General features: G+C 52.2%; 1 protein-coding gene across 1 annotated transcript in view; it reads left to right on the forward strand.

Moving 5' to 3' along the window:
- DNAH10 (dynein axonemal heavy chain 10) overlaps window positions 1-26255 on the forward strand; it is a 130300-nt gene that overhangs the window by 103599 nt on the left and 446 nt on the right. The window contains exons 56-78 of the mRNA XM_073881272.1: window positions 31-192; window positions 1903-2077; window positions 7907-8088; window positions 9156-9292; window positions 10234-10451; window positions 11474-11695; window positions 11985-12132; window positions 13480-13759; window positions 14397-14626; window positions 15636-15909; window positions 16967-17071; window positions 17675-17829; window positions 18287-18441; window positions 19304-19487; window positions 20104-20304; window positions 20921-21130; window positions 21297-21392; window positions 22027-22198; window positions 22654-22785; window positions 22965-23176; window positions 23268-23435; window positions 24648-24828; window positions 25898-26043. Coding sequence (XP_073737373.1) covers window positions 31-192; window positions 1903-2077; window positions 7907-8088; window positions 9156-9292; window positions 10234-10451; window positions 11474-11695; window positions 11985-12132; window positions 13480-13759; window positions 14397-14626; window positions 15636-15909; window positions 16967-17071; window positions 17675-17829; window positions 18287-18441; window positions 19304-19487; window positions 20104-20304; window positions 20921-21130; window positions 21297-21392; window positions 22027-22198; window positions 22654-22785; window positions 22965-23176; window positions 23268-23435; window positions 24648-24828; window positions 25898-26043 — 4145 coding nt within the window. The remainder of the gene's footprint in view (window positions 1-30; window positions 193-1902; window positions 2078-7906; window positions 8089-9155; window positions 9293-10233; window positions 10452-11473; window positions 11696-11984; window positions 12133-13479; window positions 13760-14396; window positions 14627-15635; window positions 15910-16966; window positions 17072-17674; window positions 17830-18286; window positions 18442-19303; window positions 19488-20103; window positions 20305-20920; window positions 21131-21296; window positions 21393-22026; window positions 22199-22653; window positions 22786-22964; window positions 23177-23267; window positions 23436-24647; window positions 24829-25897; window positions 26044-26255) is intronic.

The raw sequence follows: 26255 nt of genomic DNA on the forward strand, positions 1-26255 counted from the left end.
GTGACGAACACAGCTTCTCTCTTTCCGTAGCTCAGTGCAAGCGTCTGGAGGGGGGGCTGGACAAGCTGAAGGAGGCCACCATCCAGCTGGACGAGCTGAACCAGAAGCTGGCTGTGCAGAAGGTCGTGCTGGCAGAGAAGTCGGCTGCCTGTGAGGCCCTGCTGGAGGAGATCACCACCAACACGGCCATAGGTGAGTGTGGGGCCGGCTCGGGGGGCAGGGGCTCCCCCAGACAGGACAGGGCTCCCCTTGGGGACATCCCCGAGAAGCCGCTTGTCAGCCCGCCGTTTTTCTCCTGAGTGTGACGAGCATTCCTGCGTGTGGGGCTTCTTGGGCCCCTCCAGTGGGCTCCCCGCTGCGCTGAGCTCACCTGCAGTCACTCCAGCCCTCCTTCGACACGGCTCCGCTCCAGGTCCACCTCCTCTGCGATACTTGCCCCGCGGACCCCTCTTCTTGGCACCCTGACAGTGCTGACGGTCTCTGCTCTGCTTCTCAGTTCTGACGGTTTCACGGTTGTGACCTGGCTTCCTTCTTCCCATGTGTTTGTCTTCCTGCTGCTCCAGCCAGAATCCCTCCCCAGGCCAGGATCCTTCAGAGCATCAGGGCCCGTACATGCTTTCACCCTACAGAGGCTCCGTCAACGCTTGCTTGTTGACTGTGGACAGGACTCCCTAGAGGACGCCACATTGGAAAATCCGAGGGCATCTAGCATCCGTTTAGCAAGTGCCCGCTGTCTGGGTTCCCTGGGGCCATCTGCTGAAGCAGAGCCACAGGAACTTTAGCAGGGCCCCCAGGCACACAGGATGGTGATACACTAAACTGGTTACGAGCATGGCTGTGATGCTCAAGTCCTTGGGCTCCTGTCCCACCTGGGTGCCCGTGGACAAGGGACAGTATATTTGTTTCCTAGAGCTGCCCAAACAAATGACCACAGCTGGGGGGCTTCAAACAACAGGAGTTTACTCTCTCACTGTTCTGGAGACCAGAGTCTGAAGTCAAGGTGTCAGCAGGGCCGTGCTCCCTCCAAAGGCTCTAGGGGAGGATCCCTCCTTGCCTCTTCCAGCCTCCGGCATTTGCTGGCAATCCTTGGCTTTTAGGTTCATCTCAGTGTCTGGTGCCGATGGTACATTACCTTCTTCCCTCTATGTCTCTGTGTCCTCACGTGGTCTTCTTTTAAGGACATAAGCCATCGGATTTAGGACCCACCCTAACCCAGTATGACCTCACATGAACTCATTAGATGTCCACAGACCCTCTTTCCAAATAAGGTCACATTCTGAGGTTGTGGGTAGACGCAGATTGTGGGGAACACTAGTCAACCCAGTACACCTACTGAGCTGAGCTCTGCTAAGCATTGGGGTTACAGCCCTTGGGGAGATGCCTACATTCTAGTGACTGGAACCAGACAATCAATGAGCCAATAATTAGGTGAAATGCTAGATTTCCATCAGTGTCACAAAGCAAATAGAGCAATGAGGTCCAGAGTGACAGAAGGGGCAGGCCACCTTAGGAGGGGTGGCTTTTCAGCAGGGCCTGAACAAACCTAGGAGACGGTGATGAGAAGCAGAGAGCTTTCAGTGAGCCAGAAAGACAGGAAGGGCAGCCCTGGTGTCCTCAGCTCACACTGGCCAAGCGGGGTTGGGGGCTGTCCAGTGGATGGAGTGGTGGGACTCGGGTGGGCCAGTCAGAGTGAGAGTAGCGGTCCTGGGGTTGGAGACCCCAGGCCTGGTGAGGACTTCTGTTCTAGCAGGAACACCCAAGGCCGCCCTATTGGCCCGAGCTCGTTAGATCCCCTGACAGCCCAGCACCAACCTTGGAGGGCTGTGTGCTGCTTTGTGTCAGTGGTCGTGGTCTCTCCTCTCCATGCCCAGTAGCTTCACTAACCTGCCCCTCCCCCCAAAGCTGAGGAAAAGAAGAAGCTCGCAGAAGAAAAAGCCATGGAGATAGAAGAACAAAACAAGATCATTGCAGTGGAGAAGGCTGAGGCCGAGATGGCCCTCGCCGAGGTCATGCCCATCCTAGAGGCCGCCAAGCTGGAGCTGCAGAAGCTGGACAAATCAGACGTGACCGAGATCAGGTAACCGATGGTGGTCTCCACGCGTGCATGGCCGCCCACGGCACTGCTGAGAACAATTACATCCTGGTGGTTAGACACGGAGCTACATCATGTGCCGGCCACTGGGCTGAGTGCTTTCCAAGACAGGTTCTGTCCTTCCTGTTAATGATCCTCATTTGCGATGAAGAAGGTGGGGCCCAGGGCGGTGAGGTGGCTCGCCCCAGGTTCCCCCCAGCCAGGAGGTAGCAGGGCCTGTTGACTTTGGGCCCAGGCTGTCTCACAGAAGGGGACTGAATTCCAGAGCTTAGTAAGCCAGTGTTCCCCACAGGAAGCCCCACACCAGTGTCTGCCCTAAATGGCAGTAGGGCACCTGAAGCAGGGGGCCAGTGCCCTGCTGAAAACAGTGTGACAGAGATGTGCCACGAGCTGTGAGTGGAGAGGGGATGCTCTGAGGCGGGGGGAGAGTGGCTCCTTGCTGTGGCCCCCAGGCATTTGGCAAACAATCTATAAAATGACTGCATCTCCCACAACCAGAGGACTTCCAGGAAAAGGGCCTGGTGTGGGGCCGGCGGGGGAGCTTTCTCCCCACGTTGTGTGGTCTGACCCTGGGGCGCCGTTAATGGATCTCACTGGTAAATTTAGCACCAAGACCGAAGCCAGGAAGGAATGCTGCCCTGTCTGCCTGGCTCCCCCCACTTCTCCCCCCTGCGACCCTCAGCCCCTCACCTCTCCCTGTCACACCCTCATTGTCAGAGGGGTTCGGTCCTTCTGGCCCCACAGTCCGGTCTCGTGAGAGAGAGAGAGACTCCTGTTTCCAGGTCAGTGGATGACTTTCCATCTTGAGCTCCCGGCAGAATGAGGCTTGTTCCCTGTGCTGCTCGCTCTTCCTAAGGGCTGAGCAGCCTTCCTTTGTTACGGCTGTGCCCTTGTTGTTTGCTCATTAGTGAAACATGGGGATTTGAACTGAATGTCCAGCTCGTTCCAGGGCGCGGGACCCAAGCAATTCTTGGGAGGTCATCTGCAGATGCCGCTGCTGTTGGCAAGAAGTCGTTCTTTCCGTTTTGCGAAGCGTGGTTGAATGAAGGTGTAAGGACGGACGTTGTAAAGTCACAGCCGTACGTGTCAGACGCTCAGACCGAGGTGCAGAACAAAGCAGACATCGTAACGAGTTGCTCTGTAGGACAGACCATCGGCGTACACTGTTTCAAGGGAAATAACCGGGCGCCAGTTACACAGATTTGGGCACCATTCCCAGGTCGGCAGCATAAAAATACTGTGAGAGCAGAGAGCAGGGGAGGAGTTTTGAAGGGGATTTATTTGGAGAGAATAAAGAGTCCCTCCATCAACCCAAGGGGGAGGGGCGAGACGGGGCTTCTGCAGAACTAAATGGAGAACTCACTATGTGTCCCCCACAGTGAGCGAGCGTTGCCTGCATCATGCCTGAGACAGGTGCGAGACGGGGGCTCAGCTCATTCCTGAGAAAGTGGAAATGGCCTATGACCTAAAAGGAATAATTTTAAAAATGTGATTATTGGAGTTGATTATATGTTCATCCATGGCTCTGCCTCTTATGGGCTGTGTGACTTTCGGCAAGTCACCTAAGCTCTCTGTGCTGTAGTTTCTTCATTTGTGACATGTGGATGATGATAACTGTCCCCATGGCATCAGGGCTGTTGGGAGGATGGACTGAACTATACGTGAAGAGCTCTCAGGACTGGGTTGATCATGGAGTCGGTGCCAAGTGAGCATGAGCTAGGACCATGGCTCCGACATAAAAATGATATGTGAAAGCCCCTCCCACCTGCCTCATCAGCTCAGTTCCCCTTCCCCCACACAACAGGTACCCACTGCCGTTTAGTTCTCACATATCCATCTGGAGTTTTTATGTTCAAGGCAACCACATATACACGCGTCTCTTCAGTTCCCGACTTTAGATTCTGAAGGTTTATAGTAGAACAAGGGATACCCGAGTGTTCTTTTTTCCTCCTCTTTTTTTGGTGTGTAAATGGTCTTATACTGTACACATTTTCCTATATCTTGGCTGCTCCGGTGAACAATGCATTTTGGAGATTTGTTGCATGTTGCTATATGATGAACTTCCCCAGTATTTAAAAAGAGCCCATCACATTGCCCTGTATGGCTGTGCCATCATCTATTTAACCAGCCCCAATTTACGAATCTTTAGCTTGTTGCCAGGCTTTTGCCTTTACACACTGCGTGGCAAAGAATAACCCTGACCATACTTCATTGTGCAGCTGGGCAAACCCACTGGAAGGATACGTTTCCAGAAGTGGAGTTGCCGAGTCCAAGGGTGTGTGCATTTATAATGTCTCTAGCTGCTGTTTAATGCTCTCCCTGGGGGAGGAACCAATTTACATGCCACTGACAATCCATGTGAGTGCCTGCTTTTTCATAGCCTCACCAACAGAGAGCATTATTACACATTTGAATTTTTGCTTGTTTTGTAGATGAAAAATGGTATTTATGTAGTCTTAATGTGCATTTCCCTTATTGCAACTGAGGTTGGCCTTTTTTCATATGTGAAAAATGTATGTAAGGGCCCTGTGTATTTCCCTTTCTGTGAACTGGTCATATGCTTTGCCCATTTATCTGTTAAATTGTTATTGTTTTTCTTTTCTTATGCATTTCCAGTGGCTTTTTATGTGATAGGGAGATCGGTTTTTTTTTTTAAAGATTTATTTATTTGAGAAAGTGAGAATGAGAGAGAGAGAGAGTACATGAGAGGGGGGAGGTTTAGAGGGAGAAGCAGGCTCCTCGCTGAGCAGGGAGCCCGATGCGGGACTCAATCCTGGGACTCCAGGACCATGACCTGAGCTGAAGGCAGTCGCTTAAACAACTGAGCTACCCAGGTGCCCCAGGAGATCAGTTTTTTAACCATGTGAGTTGCAGATGTTTTCCCCAGTGGTTCATTGGCCATTTGAGTTTGCTTGTGAGGTTTCTGTTTGCTGTGTATAAGATTTTTGTTTTTACACAGCAGACTTTAGCGATATTTTATTTTGTAGCTTTTGGATATCGTCATATTTACATGGCCTTAAAACTGCAAGATTGTAAAACAATTTCCCCATGATTTCTTCCCGTACTTTTATAGTTTAATTCTGTACAGTTAAATATTTGATCTTTTGGGTTTTCCTGGGGTTCAGTGTGAGTTTGGATCCAATTTTATTTTTTTCCAGATGACTATAATCTGGCTTCTTTTAGGCTGTTTGGATGTTAAGTATGGTGAGCCAGCACTGACATCTTGACAATTTTATAATCCTTTGATTCTTTAAATAGCGCTTTGTTTCTGTAATGCTCAATCCTCTTTGTAGAAATCATCAGATGTTAAGGCAGGAAGATTAGAAGTCATGAAGATCAGAAGTGGATGATCCTCTATAGTATAAAAGGTTCCCTTTGTTACTGGCTTGCAATTTTACTTTTCTTCCTTCCATTCATTTGGTAGTCTTCGGGTGCCTGGCACCCACCCATCCTGTGCTAGCACTGGGGCTGAGCAGCAATGAGCCAGGCAGGCAAGGCCTTCACTGCATTCAACTGACACTCTCAGGAAGGCATGGGCATTCATGCAGGAATCCCACATGTACAGTAACATCACCCAAGAAATTCAGATGGGAAGGTCTTTGCTGTCATGACTGTGGATAATGGGGGAACCTCACCTAGTCTGGGGGGTAGGTAGTCGGGGAAGGTATTCCCCAGGAAGTGACATTTACTTTTTTAAAGGTTTATTTGAGAGGTGGGGGAGGGGCAGAGGCAGCGGGAGAGAGAAACCCAAGCCGACTCCACACTGAGTGTGGAGGCCAATGTGAGGCTCTGTCCCACCACCCTGAGATCGCAACCTGAGCCAAAACCAAGAGTTGGATGCTTAATTGACTGCACCACCCAGACACCTCCTCCACCCCTGGAAGTGACATTTAAACTGAGATGTGACCAGAGAGTAGGGATCCACCAGCTGTAGGATAGAGGCTAGAGGGGGACCCTCTCTGAGGCTGGAAGGAGCTTGGGCCAAGGGAAAAGCAGAGACAGTCGGAGTGTCTGGATTATTAGAGTGAGGAAGGTAGGGAGTGGGGTTTGTGATGATTCTTTCCCTCCAGGGAGGGCAGCATATCCATCATCATCTCTCTCTCTCTCTCTCTCTCTCTCTCTCTCTCACCTGTTTCTTTTATGATAGGAGAAAGGGAATGAAACAAAAATGTTTCTTTTTCCCAGACTGACAACCTCAGGATTTCCTAACACCTCAGTTGTCCTGTGTTACGAGAGCGATACGTTCTGTATAACGAACATGGTTTGGGTACTAGTTTGTAAGCTAATAGCAGAGAACTTCACTTTCACAGACGCACAGGGTTTTGGGGCGGGAAGGTCTGGTTCTGCCTCCCCGTTTTACACATGGGAAATTTGAGAACCCTGGATAGTTTATAACTTGCCCACGGGTTCAGGACCCTTCACTGAGGTTGGGGTTCTTTCTGCCTTATATCTGAAAACATGTCACTAATTCTTTCCTCCTCTGATTATTCAAAGGTCAGTGGCCTGGGCCTGAAGGAAACCTTTTAAAAACAGTTGACAGCGTGGTCGGCTTTCGTAAATACCTAATGCCGGTGTAATTGAACCTTTCCCCGGTGACTCAGGACCATTACTTTAATCATCGGTCTTTGTGCTGGAGTCATTGCCCTGGCTTGTCCTTATACCGCGTGGCTCCCTCTCTCCTCTCTTGGCTGCAGGCGAGTGGGTGGGGGTCCTGGGGCCAGGATGGCTGGGGCGTTTGCCCAGCAGAGACAGTCTCCATGCTGCCGTGCTGGTCGGGGTGTTCTCGCTCTCTCGGCCCTCCAACCCCCCACCCCCCACTTCCCACCCCCTGCCCTCCTGCCCTCCTGCTCGCCTCTGGGTTGCTCTGGCCTCCTGCTGGAATGGCTGGGCTCCCACCTCACTCCCCCCTAGGCTGCTCTATGCCCTTCAGGGGCCGCTGTCATCTCTCCCTTTTCCTTCCTTCCCTTCACAATTCTTCTTTGTTTTCCTGCTGCTTCTGGCTCTCTTCATGGTTCTGGTGTCTGCAGGACTCATGTGGCTTTTAGAGACTTTGTGCAGCGACAGGCGTCCAAGCACCTCCCGCCCCACCCCCCCTCTGGTACAGTTAACATGCCACCCGTTCCTTCTCGTGCGTGTCCCGGTGCTGTTGCGCTGTCTCCCGTCCCCTGGGGTCTCAGTGCCCTGGAGGGGTGAGGGCACTGGACATCCGAGTGTTGGGGGCAGCAGAGTGACGGTGCGGTCTCCTCAAAGACAAAGGAAACAGTTAAGGGGTGACACAGCCTGGGAGGAGCCCAGGGTGTGGGGACCCCGGACCCCACAGGCTTTGTGAACACAGGTAGGCCACCCAAACACTGAGCCCCATCTCTTCACCCAGTAAACAGAAGCTAGGACGATGAGGAGGAGGAGGAGGGTGGCGGTATGCCAGTGGCAACGCGGCAGAGTCTGAGCAACCACCCCACGGTGTAATGAGAAACACAGGTTCTCAGGCTCCACCCTGACCTACTGACTCAGATGCTTGCGGTGGCCTGGGTTTGCATTTTAATGATACCCGCCCCCATGATTCTGATGCCAGTCGGGTTCCAGAAGCCCGATCTGGCCCCTGATGGCTGAGACCAGTCCCGGCCCTGGGAGAAGCCCACCCGAGGAGCCCGACTCCATGTTGGGATATGGCTTCCTTTGCCTCCAATCAGTGTCACCTCTAAGAAATGACTCTGGGTTGAGCCATTTTTTCTGGAACTTTTCCTAAACTCTCATTTAGGCTAGATCCTGGCCACATCCTGGGTCTGAGTCACACGTGTTTCTATTTCTCACCAGGTCATTTGCTAAGCCGCCCAAACAGGTGCAGACGGTGTGTGAGTGCATCCTCATCATGAAAGGGTACAAAGAACTCAACTGGAAAACTGCCAAGGGCATGATGTCGGACCCAAATTTCCTGAGGTCTCTGATGGAGATTGATTTTGATTCAATCACCCAGAGCCAGGTGAAAAATATCAGAGGTGAGTACAGACAGATGCAAGAATAGCCAGGGTTGATCTCAGTTTGGCAACTCAGGCTTTGAGAGGAGGGATGGAGAGCACAGAGGGGGCTTGTCACAGGCCGACCTTCCTGTTGTGGTCAGTTGTCACTGGGGCCCTTTGGACAGAATAGGCCAAATGATCATTCCCAGAGGAAGAATAGGGAGACGGAGGCACCGTTGTGTGAAACGGAAAGGCTGGGTGCTAGATGGGGGGTAGAAGCCCACGCCCTCTGAACGTTCGACAGCAATCACTCTGGTGTTTCCCTTTCGGATACAGGACCTTCTTTTGGAACCCAGCCTGGCCTTAGGTCTTCTGTCCATCTTGTCCATCAGGCATGGTGGTGCAAGAGGTGGTTTAACCTTGACTTCTCCCCTTGCACCTTTGGCCTGTATAAAGTCTTCTGTAGGTCCCTGGAAGATGGGTGAGGAGGGGCTGGCACCACCCACAGCCAGCCTCCCCATCTTCAGTTACAGAATGCCGGCATTCCCTTTGAGCCTGATGCCTGACCTGCCTAGATGCTTAGCCAGTGGGAATGAGGTTTTAGTCTTTGCCAAAGGCCATTCAAGTTCATAGTGTCAGTGTTTACCTTCATATTTTGTTCAAAATGTTATTATCAAATGCTCTTTCTCAGCCACTCAGAAAAAACTAAATGAAACACAAAGGATAACAACAACTGCAAAAACCTAAGGACCTCTCTTTACCTGAATATTGACTGGATGGGTTTCCATTCATGTGGAATTACTCCTGGGCTGAGGGCGCAGGTAGAGGTGATGGTGACCCATCATGGCCTATGAATTCCAGCTAGCTACCTGCTCTGAGCCACTTTGGTGCACAGTTGAGGGTCCCCACGGACACCCTGGACACAGAAGTGCCTGGATCATAGGATGTCCTGGGTGGCAGTAACTTGTGCCCCTCACTCACATCTTAAGCACCCACCTACATAAAACTCATTTAGTGACACTTGTCCATCGGCAATTTATTTCCCATTTTATTTTCCCAAGATGAAGCTTGTCACTCATCAAAATCATTCCGTCTTTGACCCCTAGGCCTCTTGAAGACTCTCAATACCACAACTGAAGAAATGGAAGCTGTGAGCAAAGCAGGCTTGGGGATGCTGAAGTTTGTTGAAGCTGTTATGGGCTACTGTGACGTTTTTAGAGAAATCAAGCCCAAAAGAGAAAAGGTACTGTCCATCTGTAAGACCTAAACAGTGCTGCTAAGGGAGCAATCTGGAGTCGGAATGAATATGTCCACAGCTTTGATGGACAAATGTGAGCAAGGTTCCGATTTTCTATCACACAAACATTTCCCCCTCTACCACTGCTAATACGTGATAACCCTGAATTATATCGCTCTCATCTAGACAGTGTGGATGAACTGACAGAACCAAAGTCTGGAAGATCTTCAAATTTTGTGTGGAAAGAGTAGGATAAATGGGTAAAAATCATCCTCTATAACTCAAGCAGGCTTCTTTGCCTCAGTGCTACTGACATTTGGGGCTGGACCTTCTCTGTAGGGTGTGTAATAGCATCCCTGGCCTCCACCCACTGGATGCCATTGTCCCTACCCCCAAGATTTGAAACCAGAATGTCTCCAGACATTGCCATCTGTCCTGGGGTGGGGGTGGCGGGGGCAATATCGGCCCCAGCTGAGAACCACTGGGTCAGAGTAACATGTAGAACACACAAAAGAGAGTTATTAGGCTGATTTGATGATTTTGAGACCTATTTTGACACTGCTTTATCACTCAGAATTTTGTTACTCAGAAAACTCAGGACCAGGTGGAAGACCAGCATTGTTTTCGATGCATTCTTTTGAGTTTTTGACTTAGAACCACAGTATCATTTTGCTGTGACCTCAGTACACATGGAAATGAAGCCATCGGCTAACTTGGATGCAGGAGAGCTTTCCCCCCACCCCCAAAAAAAGGATGAGAGCTTTTGCAGCAAATGGTAGAAGAGGTGACTAAGAAGAGGTGACCTCAGCAGGGCATACGGTGGCCCCAAAGAGTAGGAACAACATCAGAAGTGTGGTGTGGGCCTAAGCCCCGGGGTGAGAGACTCTTTTCATCCCTGCCCCACTACGGCCCCTCTCCCCACCGTTCTGTACCTTGTCTTCACTTAGGTGGCCAGGCTGGAGCGGAACTTTTACCTCACTAAACGCGAGCTAGAAAGGATCCAGAATGAGTTGGCAGCGATCCAGAGGGAACTGGCAGCCCTGGGGGCCAAATATGAGGCGGCCATTCTGGAAAAGCAAATGCTGCAGGAAGAAGCCGAAATCATGGAGAGGCGGCTGATCGCTGCAGACAAGCTCATCTCAGGCCTGGGGTCTGAGAACATCAGGTCAGCAGCTGAGGAACCCCTCCGATGAGAGGTCCGAGTGCGACTCCGTGTCCTGTCAGTGAACGTCAGCAACCGCATTTCTTACCATGTCGTCTTTCCGCCACACCGCGTTTTTATCTGGAAACTGCGTGGGAAAGTTAGGATTTCGCTATTATCGTGTTTAGGGTGGCTAAGGCCATTTTACACATTCTTGCGGTTTATTAATTATCAAGGTTGAAGGAGACAGTGCAGCTGTGGGGACAGGGAGGCACCAGTGGCCTCTGGCAAGGTGCTGTGTGTTCCGGAAATGTTTACTTCCTACTGACCTTTAACCCTGGGCATGTCCTGGGTGGGTCTGGAGGAGGAGTCCGCCTCTGTTGCTGGACAGATGTCTTCTGGGGGCTCTTGTGTCTGGCTCAGTCCTGAGCTTCAATGCTGTCCAATGTCTAGGGGCAAGGCCGTTTGGCCATAGCTGGTCCACTGGGTATGAGAGAAGTTTCTAATCTGGCACCTATAAAAGTGATATGGAAAACACTAGAAAATACTGTTTGCTCATGGGAAACAAACCATTTTCAGTATTTCTAAAACCTAGAAGACTGGCTGCTTAGCGGAAGGGACCAAATGAAACATCTCCTTTTTATCTTCGGTAGAAGGTAGAATTTTGTCACCAAGCAGGACCAGAGCTCCTGAGTTCTGCTGGGCGTGTCTACAAGTTGCTGATGAAAGCATTCAGAAACAATGTGATTACTACTTAATAAATAGCTTTGAGACTAGATGCCTCCTGCAAACATTTCTCCAGCCCTTTAGATGCTGGGTTCTGCTGAGCCCTGCAATTGAACAAGGTCTTCCAAAACACTGGGCTCGTTAGTGGGAAGTTGCAAAATGACCTGGCAATCTTTGTTTCTAAAAGAAGGGACTATCTCCAATGACGTTTCCTTCTGGCTAGCCCCGTTAGCAGTGTGTCAGGGTGGTTCTTCTAGAATGTTCCTTTTGATTGTGCCAGAAGATAATGGCTTACAGCCGCCCCCCGTCTCCTGCGCCAGGTGGCTGAACGACCTGGATGAGCTGATGCACCGGCGGGTGAAGCTGCTGGGGGACTGCCTGCTTTGCGCGGCTTTCCTGAGCTACGAGGGCGCGTTCACGTGGGAGTTCCGCGACCAGATGGTCAACCAAGTTTGGCAGAATGATCTCCTGGAGCGGGAGATTCCCCTGAGCCAGCCTTTCCGGTTAGAAAACCTGCTCACAGATGATGTTGAGATCAGCAGGTGTGTGCAACCCCGAGTCCAGAGGATGAGGGTGCCTTGTGGGGGGGGCGGGGGGGGGTGCAGTGTGTGGTCCACAGGGGCGTCACCCTGGCAGGGGAGAGTGAGGGGTGCAGCTGATCTGACTGCACAGAAATGACAGGTTGAGCTGCAAATCCATCTTCCCCGACCCTGAGGGGGGTTGAGCAGCTTGGGGGTTGGTAGATTGTTCTGGAAGGCCAATCCTACCGCTCTTAGCACTTGGTTGCAACTTGACAAGAAAAAGAGATTTCCCTGTCACTGTCCCTTCCAGGTGGGGATCCCAGGGACTGCCCCCTGATGAGCTCTCGGTTCAGAATGGCATCCTTACCACCCGGGCCAGCCGCTTCCCCCTCTGCATCGACCCGCAGCAGCAGGCCCTCAACTGGATAAAGAGAAGAGAGGAGAAAAATAACCTGCGGGTATGGCCTGCTGCTCCCTGGGTGTCCTCTGCCCTCACTCACTGCCTGCTCTCAGGGCACAGCCTGCCTCTCCCACCGTCTCTACCTGGCAGCCCTGGGCCCCTGGCAATGCCCTGCTGAAATGCCCTGTCCACCCCTGGGCGGAGCCCTCCCCCCTCCCTGCGCGCCCACCCTGTTGAGTCCTTGAGGGCAGCATGACCTGCCCTGGGCCTTGCTTTCTGACCTGTGTGCTGCTTCTCAGCTGCGAGCGGCTTGAGGCTGGACGTCGTGCTTCCCTTACCCTTGTGCCCCCACCTGTACAGTGCTTGGTGGCCTGAGATGCTCATTTTTTTCTTTTGGAATGGAGGAAAGATATCTCAGTATCTTTTGGTTGAGATGTAATTCACATACTGTGAAATTCACCCATTTAAAGCATACAACTAAATGGTTTTTAGTGTATTATATGCAGAGTTGTATAACAATCACCAGAATCAGATTTTACTACCCCAAAAAGCAATGCTGTGTGCTTTAGCCATCGCCGCCCCCCCCAACCATCCTTCCATTTCCCCCCTCCCCGTCTCCTAGCAACCACTAATGTATTTTATAGATTCGCCTCCTCTGGACATTTCACATAAATGGAATCGTGCACTACGTGGCCTTTGTGTCTGGCTCCTTTCACGGAGCATCATGTTTGCAAGGCTCACCCAGGTTGTAGCAGGTGTCCACGCTTCCTTCCTCTTTGTGGCTGAATCAGTCCATTGTGGGGATGGACCACATTCTACCATCCATTTATCCATTGATGGGCATTTGGATGATTTCTACTTTTTGGCTATTATGAATAATGCTGCTGTGAACATTCATCTGCATTTTTTTTTTTTTTGGTGGGTGGGCATATGTGTTCATTTCCCCTGGGTGAAATTGCTGGGGCCCAATCACTTTTTGCTGAACTAGTTCACAAACTCATGATTCTCAGTTTTGCTTTTTCCTTATTTTTTTTCGAATCCTTGCTCCCAAGTATGTACCTGCTGTTGGGGGGAGGGTCTGCCTCTAAAATATACATACATAGACAGTGAGACAAATGTTATTAATGCAGAGATGGTCCTCAACCCCCACCCCCACCCCCCACAGCCTGCCAGGAGCCTGAGATGGCCCATCCTGCGAGTTGTAATGAGACTCTGTCATGATTACTTAGGGCTGCTCAGAGCCTGAACCTAATAAAGTTTCTGGCTTCCACGGGTCTCATGCTTTGCTTCTCTCCCTCATTCTTTCTCCCCTTTGGCTCCCTCTGAGGCTCTGGCGTGCCCACTCCCCGTTCCGGAGGCGCTCCCCTCGGATGTTTGCCGAGCGCACAGCACCCCTGTCTTCCAGGTGGCTTCCTTTAATGACCCTGACTTCCTGAAGCAGCTGGAGATGTCCATAAAGTATGGGACTCCTTTCCTGTTCCACGACGTGGATGAGTACATCGATCCTGTGATTGATAACGTCTTAGAGAAAAATATCAAAGTCGTCCAAGGACGGCAGTTCATCATACTGGGAGATAAGGAAGTGGATTACGATTCAAATTTCAGACTGTACCTAAACACCAAGCTGGCCAACCCCAGATACAACCCGTCTGTGTTTGGGAAGGCCATGGTCATCAACTACACGGGTGAGGATCTGCACAAGCTCAGCGGCAAATTGGGGTGGTTACCACAGAGACCACAGTGGGAGTTGAGGGCTTTTGTGGGGTGCCGTTTTGTTCACTGACCCCAGGTCATGCTCTCGGGGTCACGTCTTCATTGGTCGGTTCTTCTTGATGAAGGTTGGGCGCCCCCTTGGGAGGCAGGGAGATGCGTGTCTGGGGCGTGCTGAGTCTGGACCATAGGGCTCGGATACCCACACTCGGAGTGGGGTGAGCCCCCCATTCTGCTGGGGCAGGAAGTTATTCTGTGTTTGTGGATTTAAATATGTGGCAGGATTTTGGATTTCCCGCCTTCCTCCCCACTGAATTCTGTTAGGAGCTGAGTGCCATTTCTCACATTTTCCAGGGTTGTCCTCCAACCGTGCTTTCATCTCAGGCCCCCCGATCTGTGGGAGCCTCTGCACTCTTGCTGCCCACCACTCTGGAGGGGAGCATCTCCATGTTGTCCTGACCTGTGGCTTTAGAGTAACGGCAGGAGTGAGTCCTCGAGTTCCTGAAATGCTGGCTCAGGTGCACCCTCAGCTTGCCCATGCCAGGCACAAGTGTGCAGCAGGCGAGGAGACGTGGGGTGCCCAGTGGTGACAGCCTCCCCTTGCTCCCACAGTCACACTGAAGGGCCTCGAGGACCAGCTGCTGAGCGTGCTAGTGGCCTACGAGAGGCGAGAGCTGGAGGAGCAGAGGGAGCACCTCATCCAGGAGACGAGTGAGAACAAGAACCTGCTGAAGGATTTGGAAGACTCCCTCCTTCGGGAACTGGCGACCTCCACGGGGAACATGCTGGACAACGTGGAGCTGGTGCAGACCCTGGAGGAGACCAAATCCAAGGCCATGGAGGTATCAACTGCATGGAAAGTGCATTGCACTGGGAGGGGGCGGGGTGGTTCCTCTGGAGCACAAGTCCCCTTATCTGCTCAAGGAGAAGATTGGACTCAGGGATCTCAGGGCCTCGTTCCCTCATCTTAGAAGCTGAGGTGTTGGCGTGGGTGGTGGGCGTGTGGGGACAGCCACCTGTGCTGGCATCAGATTTGGACCCCTAGTCACCTGAGGGTTTGCCTGATGACAACAGGCCACCTCTATTGGGGTGTGCTATGGGGAGGGGAGCCCTAGAGGTGTTCCCAGGGACCCTTGTGCATCAGGTCAGCCTCTTTGAGTCAAGAGTGATAGAAAACCCAGCTCTACTTGGCTTAAGTCAAAAGGGAAATTATTAGCTTAGAATACAGAAAGTCCAGGGATGGCTTCAGGCAGGGCTGGAGCCAGGACTCTAAGCATATCATCAGGACTCAGTTTCTCTCCATTTCTGGGCTGGGCCTTTTGTTGCGGTGGCTTCATTCTCCGCCTTCCCATGAGTCAAGTTCTCCTCGTGGTCACCAGGTGGGTATGGCCTCACGCCCCCTCAGGTTCGGGTCCACAGGGAAGAGTGAGAACTGTTACCTGTCCCTATCACGAAGGTCCCGAGAGTCATTTCCGTCACATGCCCACCCCAAGCCAATCCCATGGCCGGGGATGCTGTGTTTAGACTGGCTGGGCCTGGGGCACACGCTCCTCTCCTGGGGTTAGGGTGGACCCCACATATGGGATGAGAGGGGGGGAAGTTGGAGTGTCCAAGTTGAAGTCAGGGACTGTTATTAGAAGGACAGGGCACAGGTGCTGGGGAGTCTGGCCAACAAACATCTGGCAAGAGGGGGGGGTGCTCTGCAAACCCCAGCGAGCGGTGCATGGATTTCTTTGCTGCTCCCTCCCACTCTTGCTCTCTGTATTCTTTACTTTCTTGCCCATTTTCTAAGTCATCGTGGTGACGGTGTCAGTCTCCCCATTTCCACGGTGATGCACCCCTTCTCTTTAGGTATCGGAGAAGCTCAAGCTGGCGGAGAAGACAGCCCTGGACATTGACAGGCTGCGGGATGGCTACCGGCCGGCCGCCAGGAGGGGCGCCATCCTGTTCTTCGTGCTGTCCGAGATGGCCCTGGTCAATGCCATGTACCAGTACTCCCTCATCGCCTTCCTGGAGGTCTTTGGCTTGTCACTTAAGAAGTCCCTGCCTGATTCCATTCTCATGAAGCGATTACGGAACATTATGGACACGCTCACCTTCAACATCTATAACTATGGTTGCACGGGTGAGCACCCCTCTGCTCTGCGTGTCTGCACCTCTGGCATCTGTGTATCCAGATCTCTTCTGTGGAGGACGTGAGGCAGAGGGGATCAGGGCCCACCCTAACTGCCTCGGTTTACCTTCGTTCCTCTTTAAAGGCCCCCACTCCCAACACAGTCACATTTGGAGGTACTGGAGGTCAGAGCTTCAACATATGGATTTGGGTGGGGGGGACACAATTCAGCCCATCCCAGTTGGGCAGGAAAAAGGTTGAGGACTGTTGTCCCTACAGGACTTGCTTCTTGTGGTGCACAGAAGCTAGAATTCAAGTCACAGATGTTGACTTACCCAGTTTTTTCCCCAAGAACACATTTCTGGTATTTTTGTGGTTGTTTTTTATTTTAAAGAAGAAGAACTTTAGTATTCAGCATCCCCCTATCACTAACAAATCTGTTGGTGGAATGTGCTTGCTCTGCAGTGGAGGTTGGCAAACGGTGACCAGCAGGCCAGGTCTGGCCCCCTGCCTGCTTGTGTAAATAACGTGCTGTTGGAACCCAGCTGGGCCATTTGTCTATGGCTGCTTCCCCGCAGCAGGGGTGGATGAATAGTTATTATAGAGACCAGCCTGTAACGTCGGAGATATTTCCTATCTAGCCTTTGACAGGGAGCTTGCTAACGCCTCTCCTAGACGACACCAGACAAGAGCCCACACTTAGGGTTAGGCAAACGACCCGTGTTCCATTGAGAAGGTGGCTCTGGCCTTCTATCGCGCGGTCCTCCAGCCGCCTTTGGACCCCGCTCTGCTCTCCCAGGCGGGTGCAATGGGTGCCGCAGGCAGGGCTGCTGCGGACGCGCACAAGTGAGCGGGACCGCAGGCTGGCTCGTGGGCTCCCCGCACAGACCCGGCCCGTGCTGTGTGGGCTCAGCCGCGGACATTCTGGGGGTGGAGGGGTGGGAGTGCCGGAAGCCACCAAGATGTCAGGCCGTTCGGTTCATTTCTCTTAAGTTTAAGCTTGTGTGTAGGAAACTCCACTTTGAAAGCAAATTTACTTCATCAGTGCCCGTCTGATGTTCCCCTCCAGGGTTGTTTGAGAGACACAAGTTACTCTTCTCTTTCAATATGACGATCAAGATAGAACAAGCAGAAGGCAGAGTCCCCCAGGAAGAATTAGATTTCTTCTTAAAAGGTGATGAATGTGCCGCCCTTCATTCTTCCCCACTCCCTTGACCCCCCTCCCCGCCGTTGCACACACATGGAGGTTCGTTAAAACAAACCAGAGTATTACCAAACTTCTCCTTAGAACTTGGCTTCCAGCAGCACAATTAAAAAATAAATTAATTTGAGAGAGAGAGAGAGAGAAAGAGAGAGCACAGCAGGGGGAGCCACAGAGGGAGAGGGGCTCTATCCCAGGACCCTGGGATCATGACCTGAGCTGAAGGCAGACGCTTAACCGACTGAGCCCCCCGCCCGCACCCCCCACCCCCCAGGCACCCTCCAACAGCACTGCTTTACTAAATATTTCAGTTGACAATTGCAACCTCAGAAGTGGTTCTGGTCTGGCCCGGAGCAGCGGGGTCTCTGCCCACAGGCTGCCCTGAGGCCAGAAGCCACACTGAACTGCCTGGGTGGGGTCCCCGACAGTGACAAGGTGAGCCCACATCTCCTCCTCTGTCCGTCCCCTCTGGAGATGCGGGTCTCTCCTCGGAGTGGGAGAAGTCCAAGTCCCGAGCTACTCACTCCTCCCGGCGTTGCTGCTGGCTGTTTACTTCCCGTCTTCTGTTGTGATTAGGAAACATTTCCCTGGAAAAGAGCCAACGAAAAAAGCCCTGTGCCTGGTTGTCTGACCAGGGCTGGGAAGATATCATGCTTTTATCAGAAATGTTCTCAGACAACTTCGGGAATCTTCCTGATGATGTGGAGAAACACGTGGCGGTCTGGCAGGAGGTGAGACCATGTTCTCTCTCTCTCCTCCTTCCCTTCCCTCCATGTCGGTGGGCTTGAGATTTCAACCGTAGCCTTACTCCTTGTGAGCGAGAAGATACCCCTGAGTGACCCGTTCAGAGTGGAGTCAGCTCCCTCCAACACCCTTGATGGAATTCTCCTTTATCTGGTTCAGCAAGTGTGTGGGAGAACCGTCCATCTGTCTGTCCATCCGTCCATCCGAGAAATGGGCACTTGCCATGGGACTCAACAGTGAAAAAAGACTCGGCCCCTCCCTTCCTGAAGTTCACAGTTTTTTGGGGGGGGGGGAGGTAGAAAATGACACATCTGACTAGAAGTGGCTTTGAGGTTCATACTTGTGTAGGTTTCATTCCTTTACAGTGACTTTTGGGAGCTTCATATAAAAATGGGGGCCTGTATCGTTTCCAAGTTGATGCCACCATGAATGTTCTTTTCCCAGTGGTATGACCTGGACTCACTCGAGCAGTTTCCGTTTCCCTTGGGTTACGATAACAACATCACCCCTTTCCAGAAGTTGCTTATTTTGCGCTGTTTCCGTGTGGATCGGGTATATCGGGCAGTGACCGACTACGTGACTGAAACAATGGGAGAGAAGTAAGTGTGTTATGGAGTTTGCTTGGCCCTTCTGTGGGCTCCTCCCTGCCTGCCCGCACCCCAGACTCGCAGACAGTGGTGGCTGCCCAACTTTGGGCAGTGTTAGTCACTCTAGTTCCGTGCTACTTGGGAGAGGCTCAGCGGGAGTCACATGTGTAAAGTTTTCTAGTAGCCGCGTTCAGGAAGAAGTGGATGAAGTTAATTTTAATTACATTTTATTTAACTTAGCACATTAAAATATCATTTCAACATGTAATCAGTGCAAACATTTTGGAAATATTTTATGTATTTATTTAGTATTAAGTCTTCAAAGTCCCGTGCTCAGTGGCCACATGCGCCAGATGCCTTCCATACTGGACAGTGCGGCTCTGGAACTGAAGACAGGCAGATAACTTGTGCTTGCAAACTCAAACTCAGACGGCAATGAGTGAGCGGGGCTGGCTGGGGACGGCAGCACATGGGAGAAGTCAAGCCTGGCCCATGGGGGCATTTGCCCCTTAGCTCCTGCTGACTGACACCAGCTGGCAGGCCCCCCCCCCTCAGTGGCTGGATCCCCCAACTCTTTGAAAGAAGTTACAAATTTGGATTTCTGTGTCATATCGCCCAAGCCTGATGTGTTGGTAACTAATTTTCAAAAATCTTGAGAAGTGGGCCATTCAGGACATACCTGTGGAGTTGTCGACGTGGAGCCTCTGGGTTGTGTGTCGTGGGGACGTCTGCCTGGAAGGGCCCCTGTCGGGAGGCGCCCCCACGAATGTGCTGGGGTGCGCTAGGGGGACGCAGTGGGGCCCGTGTCACCTAGGAGTTCACCCTCCTGTGTCGCTGTCCTCCACGAGAGTCCCTGCTTTGTTTCCTTCACTAGGTACGTGCAGCCCCCCATGATCAGCTTCGAGGCCATCTTTGAGCAGAGCACTCCAAATTCACCCATTGTGTTCATCCTCAGTCCTGGCTCTGACCCTGCCAGTGACCTTATGAAATTAGCCGAGCGCAGTGGTTTTGGAGGAAACCGCCTCAAATTCCTCGCCATGGGTCAAGGCCAAGAAAAGGTAATTTGTTGTTGGAAGGAACAAACTCTAAATTTAGGTGAGGTCCCTGGCCTCTGTTAACAGTTGGTTAATATCTGGTTTTGAGGGTGCTGCTCCACGCGAGAGCTGGGTGCATTTCCGGTCCTCTGGGCAGTGGCGCTTGGGTGCCCGGATGATGCATGACAGCCGTATGGTCCCACAGCGGGCATGCTGTTACTGCTGACCCTGCCTGGTTGCTGTGCCCTGTTGTTCCCAACGTCTGTTCACATGTAGTCGTCATCTCCTCCAGTCCCGGTGACGTACCCATTTCAGATTGGGGCTGTCACTGCCCCTGGGGCATGGCCACTGACGTAGTCAGGGCACCAGTGCAACTGTCCCAGAGAACCTGGAGCTCCCGGGGCCGAGGGAGGCCGGTGGGTGGAAGGTGCTGGCTCATCTTCCAGGCCCTGAAGGGATTCTGAAAGATAGTTCTTGGAAGGTAGCCTCTGGAGCTCCTGGGTCCCTGGCTCCTTTGTGGCTCCTGCTGGGGTGGGCTGTTCATTTCCGGGGGGCGTGGAGTGGGTGCCTGGGAGAGCACAGGGCCAGCATGGCTTGGGACGCTGACCCCCCGCTTCCCCTGCCCCATCTCCTGGTGCAGGTAGCTCTGCAGTTGCTGGAGACAGCAGTGGCCCGCGGGCAGTGGCTGATGCTGCAGAACTGTCATCTCCTGGTCCAGTGGCTGAAAGATCTGGAGAAGTCCCTGGAGAGGATCAGCAAGCCGCACCCGGACTTCCGCCTGTGGCTCACCACAGACCCCACCGAGGGCTTCCCCATTGGGATTCTGCAGAAGTCCTTGAAGGTCTGGCTTGTGACAGATACCCTGGCCCCCCAGCCCTGGGTGTGCGTGCATGTGTGTTTGGAAATCTAGGACACAGCCAGACCCTCACACCCACCCTTCCCATGTCCATCTCTCCCTCTCTCTTCAGAAATAAGCACTGTCTTGTATTGGGTGACAATTTTCGGGGGGGACGGTTAATGCCTCAGGCCTGTCTCTACCACTTCCGCACACATCGAAAACACTATCTAGGTTCGTTTTCCTGTACTTCACATTTATCAAACCTTCTGCCCACATCTGCAGGGCTCTAGCGGCTTATATGCCCTGCTTAATTTACTCTCCAGAGAAGTTGTGTTTGGAAAGGTTCTGTCATCTGGGGCAGGTTGAGGGAAAACTTAACTGCTTTCCATGGTCCAGAGAAGCTAAAGCACCTTCCTTGGGTCATTTGATGAACAGGAGCCAGAACAGTGTCTCGTTCCCTAACTTCTTTGCCAGGCCTTTCACAAGAGACATTTGCTGTGTGGGGGATGGGAAAGGTGGCCACAGAAGGGAAGGGAAAGCCGAGATGTCTACACTTTGCACCCTCTTCAAAGCTGGACTCATGGGTCTGCGGTTTTGGTCACGATTTGTTTTCTGACAGGTTGTTACAGAGCCCCCCAACGGGCTGAAACTCAACATGAGAGCGACGTACTTCAAGATCTCTCAAGACATGCTGGAGCAGTGTCCGCACCCGGCCTTCAAGTCCCTGGTCTATGTGCTGGCGTTCTTCCACGCGGTGGTGCAGGAGAGGAGAAAGTTTGGGAAGATCGGGTGGAACGTGTACTATGACTTCAATGAGTCTGACTTCCAGGTGAAGACACAGTGGCTGTTGGTCCCCCTCAGCTGGCTCATCTCCCCTGACCCTTTCTCCAAGTTCACGACCACCCGGCTGCTCCCGCCCACACTTCAGGAAAGGGTCAGCACGGGAGTGACTTCATAGGTTGGAGGATAACCACGCCAGTCCCTCCTCTTTTAAGGTCTGCATGGAGATTCTGAACACGTACCTAACAAAAGCCTTCCAGCAACATGACCCTAGGATCCCGTGGGGCAGCCTCAAGTACCTCATTGGAGAGGTAGGAGCATCTTGGGGGACCCTTCGTGGGCTCCTCCTGGGGCTAGAGATGGGCTGTGGCCTGGGGCCCTGTCTGTGACCTCTGAGCCCTTGGTGACTCCCCTCTTCCTTCTGCCACCCGTCAGCTGAAGGCCCGAGGTCTCTGAGGAATTCTGTTGGCTCATCACCTGGGTGTCTTTCTCCTAAGTGGGCTTCATCCCCGTGGACGCTCTGGATTCATCACTGTGGGGGCTGTGTTCTCTAGGGGTGGGCATGGCCTCGGGCCTGTCATTGTAATCTTGTTCCTGTCCAGCGGGCATGGAGCGCCACTCTGGAGACCATTACTTTATACAGCCCCCACCCCCATGCCCTGCAGGTGGCTCACACAGGGACATCACCAATTCCAAAGACCAAAGTGGCGGCTGGCTTCTTTGGTGGTTTTGTGGTCTGTTTTGGGGATTTTACAAATGGCATACGGGCTCCCCGCTCTTCATGAGGGCACCTCTTGTTTACAGTGGGTCACAAGGCATGCCATCGACATGGTTTGAGCTGCACAGTGGCCAGGCCAGCAGGAGCATCCCCAAGGGCACATCCGGTCTCAGGGGTCCCTTGGTGGGTCCTGTGCCCCCAGCCAGTTCTTGCTTCCTGTACCTCAGGTCATGTACGGAGGACGGGCCATCGACAGCTTTGATCGGCGTATCCTGACCATTTACATGGATGAGTACCTGGGAGACTTCATTTTTGACACTTTCCAGCCATTCCACTTCTTCCGGAATAAGGAAGTGGACTATAAAATCCCCGTTGGTGATGTAAAGGAAAAATTCGTTGGTGAGATTTCTCAGGCATCAAAACGTATGTTAAAATTGTTTTCTAAGGGAGATCCACCACACATTTCAGCTGTTCTGTTTTCTATGGTTGGCTTGATGGCTCTTCTGACCTCTCTGCTGGTGGGGATCCTTGGCTGGTGGGCGTGCTCCATGATATTTTTATAGGGGGCCCAGCACGTTCTTTATAGCCTCAGCACTGATGGAGTTAGTTCAGATTTCCTGTCCTAGAATGATGACAAATATGTCAGATTTCTGCCTGGAAGGGAAGCCCACTGAGCCATTTTCATAAATGATAAACATACAGCTGTATTAGGGTGTGGTGGTATAGAATTTGTATTCAAAAACGTGTCACCCCTTAAGCAATGGAAATTAGTCTTGCCTATCTGGGGATGTTGAGGCGGTGGGCTCTCAGAAATTGAGGGTGGTGTGACAGCGTATTCCCTGTTCTGATTATAGAAGCCATTGAGGCCCTCCCACTGGCCAACACACCCGAAGTGTTTGGTCTTCATTCCAACGCTGAGATTGGATATTACACTCAGGCGGCTCGGGACATGTGGGCCCACTTGCTGGAGCTGCAGCCTCAGACAGGTGAAGTCCGCTGTGGGGGACGGAGTTGGTTCGGTCAGGGTGCAAGGTGTTGGCACAGGGTGCTCTTGGTTCTTGTCGGTTGTATACTGTTGATGCCTTTCCAAGCACCAGAAGGCTCAGGATGCCCCAGTCCTAACACTCAGATGCCTTGCTTTCCCTAAAAACTGTCCTGATTTTAGGGGAATCCAGCAGTGGCATCAGCCGAGATGATTACATTGGCCACATTGCCAAGGACATAGAAAACAAGATGCCTAAAATCTTTGACTTGGACCAGATCAGGAAGCGCCTCGGGGTGGGCATCTCCCCCACGTCGGTGGTGCTTCTGCAGGAGCTGGAACGCTTCAACAAGCTTGTCATACGGATGTCCAAGTCTCTGGCTGAACTTCAGAGGGTGAGCATGCTCCTAATGCGCACACCACTGCCTAGACGCACCACCCAGTTTTCTGACGGTCTTGCCTGACTGCTCTCAATTCTGCAAACAGGCCTTGGCGGGAGAAGTTGGCATGAGCAATGAGTTAGATGACGTAGCCAGGTCTCTTTTCCTCGGGCAAATCCCTAATATCTGGAGAAAGCTTGCCCCGGACACGTTAAAGTCCCTTGGGAACTGGATGCTCTACTTCCTGCGGCGGTTCAGCCAGTACACGTTGTGGGTAAGTAGAGGCAATGGTCCCTTCTTTGGTTTGAGGTTCAGCCTGGACCGACCCTGCCCCCAACCACCTCCAACTCCCAACCCCTCTCTAACTCCACAGTAGTACCTTCTGTTTGCAGTTGATTGGGTGTTCTAGAAATGGTCTCTGACTCTACAGGCATACCTGTATTATTTTTTCCTTTTTGTTTCATTTTTAAGACTTTGAAGCCTATCATGCACAATCTGATTTATTCATTTCAGAGTCCATCTTGGCCATTTTTCCTCTAAGTACATTTGGAGCTAACTTACTCTTTTAAGGGGACTCTGTTTTACAGACATTCCATGTCCTTTCCTCTCATGGACACTTGGGTGGTTCCATTTGGGTTTTTTCTCTTTTTAGCCAGAATGGACAACACTCGGGCGCCTATGTCTTTAGTTACGCACATAAGTATATTTCACAGGCAAATCCCTACAATGGCAGAGTTGGGTCCCAGGGTGTGCATTTCACATTCTGACAGCTCTTGTCAGACAGTCTTCTAAAGAAGTGGGAACCACAGTGAACGAACACGAGTATTTCCTCCCCTCTCTGTGACACTGTGTGTTTTTAATATTTTGGATCTTTCCTCCCTGATAGGTAAATAATAATATATGTGGGTGTGCATTTCTTTAATTATGGTGAGGCTGAGCATATCTTACACACACGTAGGTATCTCATTTCTTTTTCTGTGAATCATCTTTTTGTGTCTTGATTTCATTTTTATCGAGTTCTCCATCTTTTTAAAATGATCTTTTGGAGCTCTTTGTGTATCAGGGAGATTAGCCCTGTGTCTGCCAGTATTGTGTTTCTCCCAACTTGTCATAAGTCTTTTGATTTTGCTTATGGCATTTTTTTTTTCTGTAAGAAAGTGTTACAGTTTTATTTAGTCAAATGTATCAGTCTGTTCTTTTATGGCCCCTGGGTTTGGCATTCCCAACTCCAAGGTCTTGACGACATCCATTGGAGATGTGATCTGGTACTTTTTTGACTTGGTTCTTTTATATCTAGATCTTCATTCCTTCTGGAATCAGGTGGTTTAGCTTGTTTTCCCCAGCAGGCTCCCAGTTGTACCCATGCCCATCTTTTCGCTGCCAAGGTGAACTATGTTTAAGTGTGAACTGAATGTCTGGTTTGTGCTTGGCCCTGGCATTTGATGTTGGCCCCAGGCTCCTGCCAGCTTCCCTCCCTTCCCTCCAGGTCACCGAGAGCGAGCCCAGCGTGATGTGGCTCTCGGGGCTGCACATCCCAGAGTCCTACCTCACGGCCCTGGTGCAGGCCACCTGCCGGAAGAACAACTGGCCGCTTGACCGCTCCACCTTGTTCACGCAAGTGACCAAGTTCCAAGATGCAGATGAAGTGAACGAGCGGGCAGGACAAGGTACAGTCAGCTCGCTGGGGAGTCTCCTCCCCGAGCTGTCCCCGACTCCGAGCAACAGGCACGGTGTGGGCTGAAACAGGGCCAGGCCACGTTTGAAAGTGAGGCTGCTGTGGACAGCGGCGCTGTGTGTGCCCTCCCCGAGTCTTGACCTCTCTGAGGGTGACCACATGCACTGCTCTGCCAATTTCAGCACTGAGACCTAGGGTTGATGTCAGGAGAGACCTGAACCATGTTCACTGGGCTCCTTTGTGGCAAGTGGGCTCCTTGGTCAGAATTAGATATTTCACAGAACTGGATCACCCGAGGGCTTCCCTGGAAACCCTGAGGGATCAGGGGCGTGGGCGCCAGAAGGCAGATCAGATGAGGTTGGACCCACAAATTATAATGTCAGGTCCCTTCAACACTGGTGACTGACGCTGCAGACTCTGGCTGGGAGCTGCCATTTCCTAGGGCGGGGCCCTGGAGTCGGAGGACATTTAACCGTGAGCAACAAAAGCCCTCTTGAGCCAACTTAGAGACGGGCTTCATGGTAGAGATTCAGGGATGCTCACCATCCCCGTAGCACAAGGCCAGCGAGGTCTCAGAGGAACTGGCAGGTGTCAGGGCCACCACACTCTCTGGGTGACTGACTGTCCTCTGCTGTTGTGCATGTCTGTCATGTCCTGTTCCCCAGACACCATTTTCTCTGCTGGGTTTGACTTCCTGCCCGCCCCCCTCTGGTTCAGGGACTTGGGGTTGCCGTGGTACCGAATGGAATGACCGGTGCTTCTGTCTTTATAACCCGGGGCTCCAGCATCTTGGACTGTGTTCCTTGAAGCAGATTGCTGGCGGAGGTGCCCACCCCTCGTCCCCTTCACCGAGGCCATGGGGGAGGCTCATGGGATCTACAGAGTGTCCTGTCTGGGCTGTCCCTCCGCAAAGGGAAGAAAGGACGGCCACCTCTTTTGGAAAAAGGCCTGGGCTGTGTCTGGGGAAGGAGAGCCGGTTACTTGTTGTGCGTGCACCGCGGACATCCGGGAGAGCCGCCGGTGCCTCCACAGAAATCCCCGTCTCTTCCTGGTATCTCTAGGATGCTTTGTCTCAGGACTGTATCTGGAAGGCGCTGACTGGGATACAGAAAGAGGATGTCTTATCAAGAGCAAACCTAAGGTGCTGGTGGTCGACCTGCCGATTCTGAAGATCATCCCCATCGAAGCCCATCGCCTCAAACTGCAGGTGGGAGGGTCACACTTGGAGTGGTTCAGACCGTCTGGCCCTTTAAAACACAGGTGGTTAAACTTTGGTGGGTGGGGGAAGCCCTGAGACAGGGCAAGAGTGTGGAGCCACTTCCCGGGAAGACCCACGCGTGCACAGGTGTGTAAGCGGAGACTCCCTGAGCAGCACAGCTTCACGCTTGGAGCTGTGGTCCGGACTGACTTTGGGAGAGA

The sequence above is a fragment of the Callorhinus ursinus genome, unplaced genomic scaffold (assembly GCF_003265705.2).
Source record: "Callorhinus ursinus isolate GAN/ISIS: 27379988/994484 unplaced genomic scaffold, GSC_fseal_2.0 scaffold41, whole genome shotgun sequence".
Lineage (NCBI taxonomy): Eukaryota > Metazoa > Chordata > Mammalia > Carnivora > Otariidae > Callorhinus > Callorhinus ursinus.